The following is an 8,377-nucleotide window of genomic DNA, read 5'->3' as shown; positions in this document are numbered from 1 at the left end:
CCGGGGGAAGCGGCCACCCAGCGATGCGCCCGGCGTGAGGGAGCCCGCGCCCTCGCCGCCGCCCGCAGCATGCCGCCCTCCCCGAAGAGACCCCGCGCGGCCGCGGCCGCCGCCTGCCCTGCCATACTGCTGCTGCTCCTGTGCTTGGGCTGGGCGCGGGGGCACTCCCGGGGGGCGGCCGGGCTGCCCCCCAACGCCACCACGCCGATCTCCATCATGGGCTTGATGCCGCTCAGCCAGTTGGAGGAGGACCAGAAGAGCAAGATCGGCCGGGGCGTGCTGCCCGCCGTGCAGCTGGCCATGGATCAGATCCGCAACGAGTCCCTGCTCAACCCCTACTCGCTGGACCTCCGGCTCTATGACACCGAGGTAGGGATGCCGTTCTCCGGCAGCAGCCTCTCAGTGCCAGCCTGCTGCCCCCTCCCCGCGCCTGCCTGGGGTGTGCAGGGGAGGTGCCCCGGGAAGTCCGGGGGATGCGGCAGGTGCTCGGGGAGGGAAGGACATTCCCCCTCCCCCACAGCTCCCAGAGCCCCGGACCTTGGGGCATGCGGACAGGTTGATGCGCAGCTGATTGCTCTCCCCACTTGGCCTGACCCGCGAGCTGTGCTCCGGGCATCAGCCTTGTGTGTCAACACGGAGTGCAAACAGCCGACAGATGTTTAGGGCTGCAAATGGTGTTTTGCCATGGAGCGAGACTCCGGCGAGATACCCAGGGTGCGGTGGTGGAGAGGCAGGCAGCGGGGCGGACGGGCCATATTGTGCTCTCAGTGACACCAGGGCACGGCCGGACCAGGTCTGCGGGCATCAATGGGCTTGCTCCGCATTTTATAGCGGTGTCGCTGAGAGCAGAATGCGGCCGATACCACCTCTGCTGGCTTGTTGGGGAAGACGGGGGCACGGTGACAAGGTGGGGGCTGGGCCGGGCAGGTGTCTGGGTTGCTAGGTTGTGTGATAGCTTGGGTTTGTTGCCCTTCTTCGTGACATAAGCCTGTAGAAGGATGGGTTTAATTGGTGATTTCTACGTTAAGAACCTCAGGCTGTCTCTCTTTTCCAGAGTGGGTTCGATTTATTAAGCAACAGATGCACGTCAACGGCCTTTTTTCCCCCCCCCCCCCCCCCCATGAGCTGGCCCTGAGATCCGGATTTATAAAATGCAGCATTTGGATTTGAGTGGAAATTGATGTAGCTGAAGGAAGCACTGTGAGGAGGTGGGAAAAAGAGCTTGTGGGTTTTGTCACATTTCAGCTTTAGCTTGCACGGCCTGAGCAGGCAGGGACGTCCTTTCAGAGGTGTATTTGGAGGGTGAATGCAAAGTAAGGATGTGAACACGGCTTCGTCTTCTAGTTCTCGCAGATTTATTCAGCGTAAGCATTACCCTGTTTGATGTAGAGATCTACATCTCCTTGTCCTCACTATCCCATTCGTTACGATTAATAGGTTATGTAGTCGTATCAATTGCGTGTGGTGCGCGCACACACACACACACTACCGTTAAGGAATGCAGGGGAATTTCAGGGGTGACAGCATGAATACAGTGTTGTGAATTCAAAGCAGCGGATGTTCACAAAGAGTTAAATTTGCAGTTTCTCTGTGTTGTGTCAATGCCACACATAATTCCTAAAAGCCCTATGTTTCAGATTTGTTTCTTTGAGGCTGGAGGAGGGCATTGGGCAGGAAACGATGTCAGATTTGGTACAGGAATTTCTCGTTCTCTTTAATTTATAGAGGGATGTGGGGTTTGCTAATTATTTTTTGCTGAATTACACTTGATTTTCGTCACAACTTTAATAAACGTGTGTTTGTATCGAATAAATGCTGATTCAGTATTGAACCTTTCCTGAAGATGGCAGTCATTTCTTGTGTAATACTGGTGTCTGATATCCATTTCCAAGACAAACCTGGTAAAGCAATTGACTATTGAACATCTTCCCTGTCCTAATTTGTTTTAAGAAAAACCCCTGTTTTCTCCCACTCTGTCCCCAGAATCTGAGAAATAAACTGAAATCATCAAGGATAGGCTGCTTTCATTGTAATATGTCTAATCCAGAAATTATTTAGGGAATCTCTTATTCTGTAGCTCCTGCTTTTTATTTACATAAAACTATATTATCTTTAGCATAGTAATTTTTCAGATCTCTTTAAGGGGAAATGCATATAATTGAAGACACAAATGCTAAGCAAATATTCTAAGGCAGCATTTTTTGTATTAATGCAAATGATATGTCGAAATAGAATACAGACATGATGAGCCTAAGATAGTCATTAGTTGTCCTTAGAAAATGAATGCCAGTGAACTGTGTAATGATAATGAAAAGGATTGTGGGTTTTTTTTCTGAATGGCAATACCTGATTTTATATAAGCACGATATTTGTCAGAAATACTCACAATTTTACTAATTCATTCTTCTCTACATTATCCTATATAAACTGATGACTCCTAAAGATGGTATTATTATAAAAAAATGTGTAAAGAAAAGAAATTAGGCAAACTTGGACAAGATTTCCCCTTTACATATAAGGATCCAATAATATTCAATAAGCTGCTACACTTTTATATAAACTTCAAAACATTTGTCTAGTATATGTATGTTATTTATTAACACAGAATTTGCTTTCTGAACTAGAAAGCTAACACTATAAGTATTTAGAAAACAGGTTCTATTTCTCAGTGGTTGAATAACAGTCTTGTTAAAAAACTCCACTTTTACTATTTAATGCTCCAGAGAAATTAAGAAATAGGATCCTGTCATAAACCTGGTATGTAGCTTTGAATTCCCGTTGATTGTTACTAGCAATGACCTGGGGAAACACTGAATATCAACTAGCCCTCAATGATCATAGGATGTTAATTCATCTTAATGTATAGGAGAGTTGATATACAATCCTCTAATGGGTACAGTGTAAAAAAAGTGCAGATTTGATTTTGAGAATGGCTGTGCTTGTTTTAATTGATACATTTTTAGGTCCTTCAATTAGTGAAGATAGAATGAGGTTATCTATAGAATTAATTGGGACTGTAATAAATTGACACATGTATGTACCATGTGAACAGGTTAACATTATTTTAATTTTATTAAAATATAAATGGTCTTTTCTGTGTTTAGAAAATGCATAGCATATTTTGATCAGTATTGTGTGCGTAACAGTCACAATTAAATAACTTAGCACTCATGAAAGGTACCAGAATGACAGCACCCGAGAAAAAGTTGTCGGTCTATCCTCTAAATTTTAGTTATGCCAGTGCAGGATTCTTGATACTACTCAGCTGCTGTTTTAATTCTAATGTGGACAAAACGTGAGTGATAGTGTTGTTAAATTACCAGGCCCACTCAGTCCTTGCCCAGCTGCTGAGCTTGACAAAAATATGTGGTCTGTTGGTTAGAGCAGGAGACCTACATTCTATTCATGACATAATCACTGACCAGGGAGTGTGCATCTCTTAGGACATAACAGTTGCATACATCACAGATACAGGGCCATCATAATCTCCTAAAGGGGAAACAGAACATTGAATGCAGGGCTTGATAGTAAGTGAAAGAATCTGATTTTTTAATATATTGAGACATACTATAAGTGCATTTATAATACTTAAGTCTACATACGGTAATGCTTTGGAATCTTAAACATTTTTTATTGTTTTTTTTTTTTTTTTTTACAAAATCCCCCTTGAGACAACTTTGTTTAAGTATTGAAATATATTGTATTTTTTTACAAAGTTGTAATGAAAAGCCCATGAAAAATAATTAAATTAATTCAGGTTGGATTGACATATAGTTTAAAGCATTTATATATTCAGATTTTTTTCTGGCAAGTTAAATGAGTATTGTTAATTTACTGCTTGTGATTTCTGTAATATATAAGAATACATTTACTGTAAATGCAATGATTTATATTCAAGTCATTGCCAGGCACTTTCTCAATTAGGCCACAGTTCAGGAAAGCAGTGAGTACATATTTAACTTTAAGCATATGATTAACCCCACTCCTCTTAAGCAAAGCACTTAAATATGTTAAAGGTAAGCACATGCTTAAGTCCTTTGCCGAACTGGGGCACATGCCAGATGGGGTTGTGTACTATATTTTCTCAGCAAAATGTGATCAAGCAAATTTATGAAAATGCAAAGGTTGTTTCAAGGGAAATCAAAAGCCTGCTCCTGCTCCAATTTAATGATCCAATCCTGCAAACACTTATGCATGTTTTTAACTTTATGCACATGGGTACTACTACAACTGCTCATGTGAATAATGTTAAGTACAAGTGTAAGTGTTTGTAGGATTGAGGATTAAGTGAGTGACCAAACTCCCATTGAGTTTTCAATAGGCTTTGTATACGACCCTTCTTGGCCATGCTAGATTTTGTTGTTTATGTTGTTTTAGAAATGTAGGGCCAAATAAAGTGAGCTGCTGAGTGTCTTCTGCTTTCTAGGCGCCTGATCCAAAGTCTACTGACTTTAAAGAGCTTTGGATCTGGTTTTAGGAGTTGAGGAAACTTGACATTTCTCAGTTCTGGACCAGTAACTAAGGTGTATTTCTTCTTTTTTTCTCCCTTTGGTTATACATTCATTCAGCTTCTAGAGTAGAACTTAATTTTGTAGGGAAATAAACAACCCTAACATAAAGGAACTGAGCAGTGTGACAGAGAATGTAGTATATGTCACTAATATTAGTTTCATAGCAAGTGAAAGTTGGTAAGAGGTGTTATAGGGAGAGATTTTTCAAAGTTAGAGATTGGAGTCAGGCATCCAACTTCCACTGATTTTTCAATGGGAGTTGAGTGCCTGCCTGCCCTTTGAGCCTTTGAACATAGCCCCTTAATGAGGAATATACTTTCTGTCTCTTGGACCCCCAATACACAAAGTGGCATAGACAGACTGCAAGTTTATGAAGCCTTAACACCTATAGCCAAGAATAATGGATGTGCAAGTCAGAATTCAATCATTTTGTCTTTTGAAGATCAAAATTACTTAAAACAGGATTTGGAGCCAAGAAGGTGGGGGATTGTTTCAGAAGTAGGGGGGATTATTATCAGAAAGAGGGGACAATAACATTGTACAGAGCTCTGAGATAATTTCATTTTTCCCCAGATACTACACTTAATCTATGAGTACTTTGTGGAAATTCTGACGTAACTCACCCTGTTATGATAATGTTCTTTAACACAAACTGAATCACCAACCAAAGATTTGGAAAACAGGTCTTGGCACAGCAGGCAGATCACTGCAACCAGAAAGGACAATGTCTCATGCTGTTGGTCCAAGAAGGTCTAAGAGAAAAGCTGAATTTCTAAGAATATAATGGATTTTCCCTCTCTTATTCTGTAACTAAGCAGAGAGTACTTTATCTAATCTATTTTATCAACAATTAAAATGTAGATATTTTCTGCACATATCTTTTTGTTTTATTAAAAATTTCTCTCTATTTTCAATAAATTGTTTAATTTTAAGAAGCCTATATCAGTCATAGATTGGTTTTGGTAACTTCTCACAGGCCAGTCCAAACAGAGCAAATCCTTTTAACCTCAAAAGCGAGGTAGTTAAAAAGGAAAAGGTATCTGGACCCTTATCTCCATTCAGGAATCTCAATCAAAAGGGGACAGACAAAAGTGTTCTCTCCATTTGTTTCATAAAGGGCTGTGGTCAGGAGAATACAAGGGAGAAGCCTAAGGATAAGAAAGGAGATGTGAGCTGAAGGTGCAACTAACAAGCATTTTTTCTCTGTCCTCAGTGGCATTTGATACTAGCATAGATTACACTCAGAAATAAAGATGGGGCATTATTGGGTACACATCCCACCTAGGAGAGCACCACCATTACACTGTAATTGTTAAATAGCCATTTGTACTTTCTGATATAGGTACTTACTGCAGCGTCCTATACATTAAACTACAGTTACACTTAAGTTGCAATGTGCATGAATAATTGTGAATAGCAGTGTTATTTTGGCAATAACTAGAGCATATTTTTGGCGCTTAGCACTAATAATTATTATACAATGATTTTGAAAAGTAGTCTGTGGCCTCTTCAGCTATCTTTTGATGTCACTCCAATAGAGACATAATGCTAAGGCTTCTCCTAGCTACCACTACCTCTGGGATGTCTCTCTCTGTCTTTCTCTCTCAGGATTTTCCAAACATAAGAACACTTAATAGTTAATTGGCTGCTCTAATTTTCTGCTTGCTTTTCCACTGGTGTTCAGGTGAGTGAGAGGAAAGGAGAGAGATGGGCAGTGCTCCTTACCTGGGTATAAATCCCTGACTTGCAGAAGGTGCATCCCTGAGTTTCCCTGCCAACATGCACACAGCCAACATAACATTTTCTGGCACATGCCTATTAGATTTCATATGAGCCTCAGAGCTCATCATTCTGTCTAAGATGATATCACAGGCTTGTGCAGAGAACTCTGCTTCAAACAGTACATTGACTTCTTCTATAGTGTAAAGTTATTCTGTCTTACGAATACATCAAGAAAGGAGCTTCAAATGATGAAAGGGGGGAGGAATTGCTATTTCTGGGCTTGATATAAACAAAAGCAGAATTCCTGCTTGTGTGAACAAAAAAAATGGGATGAAATCCTGGGTATAACAGAATATTTGCTATAAAAAGGGTGAAGTGGGGTGGAGGGTGGGGAGCTGCAATGGAAATATTTTATTAAATCTCCTAGGGCTTGTCTGCATGCAGAAGTTGCACTGATACAACTTAAATTGATTTAGCTGAATAGACACAAGCAGCATCACATTTCAAGACTTGTAACCACACAGCACCACCAATGATTTCAGCATGATGGAGAGTTTGGGAAGGTATTCCAGAGTCCCTTGTATTACTTCCAGGATCACTGCATTGTGGGCAATTTTTAGGGCATATTATGGAATTCCTATTGGCATTTGAGGGAATTCTGAGAGCATCCATCATTTGTTAGAATTCAGTTGGTGCCCATGCAACTCTGAACTGCAGAACTCCTCTTCATTACTATGGAGAAGCTGCAGCACTGCTTCTGAAGTGCTGACTAGAGGAATCTGCAGGTGGAGGGAGTTGCCAGAAGAGAACCCATCCTTTGATGCCACTCGGCCATTCCTGTTGGATTTATTCATGGAGCAGCTGCACTCAGCAGAGTGGCATGTTTGGTGCCACCCAATAAACACTTCATTATGGGACTGGATCTTTGTGGAGACCTGGAATGACCAGCAGTGGCTCCTGAACTTCAGAATGTGGAAGACCGCATTCTTGGAGCTGTGTGTCAAGCTTACCCTAACCCTGCAGTGTCAGAACACCAGAATGAGAGGGCAAAATCTGAATGTTTTGAGTTTTTGGAACTTACTGCTACGTGCAGTGAATACCTTTCATGTACTAGTAATCCTACAAAATACTAAAAGATTCTCAAAAAATCTAAGAAGCCAGATATGCTGTGGGCCTGATTCTTGGACCCAGCAAAGCTGCACATAACTTGAGGTGAGGTTGATGTTTGCATCACCTTTGCAGTTCCTCAGTTCTGGGTCTGGCAGAGCACTAGATTGGCTCCTGGACTAAGTTAGAGCAGCATCAGGGTTGCTCTTATTTATGCCCAGCTTCCTGTGTCCCAAAGGGCTCTTCTGGCAATATGGGATGGCTGGAATATAGCTTCAGTCATATTTATGTGCTCCATGCCATTCCCCCCATGTTGTCTGCAAGGGGGATGTTACAGAGCCTCTTTGCCACGCAGAGATTCCGTCTATGCACAGGGAATTTCCAGTTGGTAAGATCTGCTGGGTTGGCAGCCCCTTTGCATCACTGGAGTAATGCAAAGGGACCAAGATGGAATGCAGAATTGGGCCCTGTGAGAGACATGGCACTCCACCTTCATGTGATGTAATAAGCGCTAATCCACAATCCCAAATCTGGGGTTGATAGGGAGGGACTTGGGGCATGTGAATATCTGTCATTTTGACTTTAAGATATTAGTTTTGGGCTGTTTTTAATCTTTCCCATCTGGCAGGTTTAATTAATAGCATTTGGTAAAGAACTATTACCAAATGCTAGAAATGAAATCTAACAAAATGTGAAGGTAATGTCCCCTCTCCCAGCCAAATGTAATTTTAACAAAAATCTTATGATGTCAGGGCTAGATCACATAGACTTTAAAATTGTTGTCGGGGACTCCAGGGCAGATAAAGTCCCAGATTATGGGGTAATTATTTTTTTAAAGCTGAGCATTGAGGGCTAAGGGTTGGTACTAGAAAATTTAGATGCTTCTGCAAAGACCTTGTACCATTCCTAACTAATTCATAGATTTTAAGGTCAGAAGGGATTATTATGATTATCTAACCAGATCTCCTGCATAACACAGGGCATACATTTTACCCAGAGATTCCTGCACCTAGCCCTATATGAACTAGCGGTACTTA

The 8,377-nt window shown here is 41.7% G+C and overlaps 1 protein-coding gene across 1 annotated transcript in view; it reads left to right on the top strand.

Moving 5' to 3' along the window:
- The first annotated feature begins 201 nt into the window (after positions 1-201).
- Positions 202-8,377, top strand: part of GABBR2 (gamma-aminobutyric acid type B receptor subunit 2) — an 860,826-nt gene continuing 852,650 nt past the window's right edge. Inside the window, exon 1 of the mRNA XM_026659240.2 lies at positions 202-369. Coding sequence (XP_026515025.1) covers positions 217-369 — 153 coding nt within the window. The 5' untranslated portion in view covers positions 202-216. The remainder of the gene's footprint in view (positions 370-8,377) is intronic.

This window comes from Terrapene carolina, unplaced genomic scaffold (genome assembly GCF_002925995.2).
Source record: "Terrapene carolina triunguis isolate 2854851 unplaced genomic scaffold, T_m_triunguis-2.0 Scaffold613, whole genome shotgun sequence".
Taxonomy (NCBI): Eukaryota; Metazoa; Chordata; order Testudines; family Emydidae; genus Terrapene; species Terrapene triunguis.
Note: the sequence above shows the minus strand (reverse complement) of the source record. Positions and strands in the feature narration are given on the sequence as shown.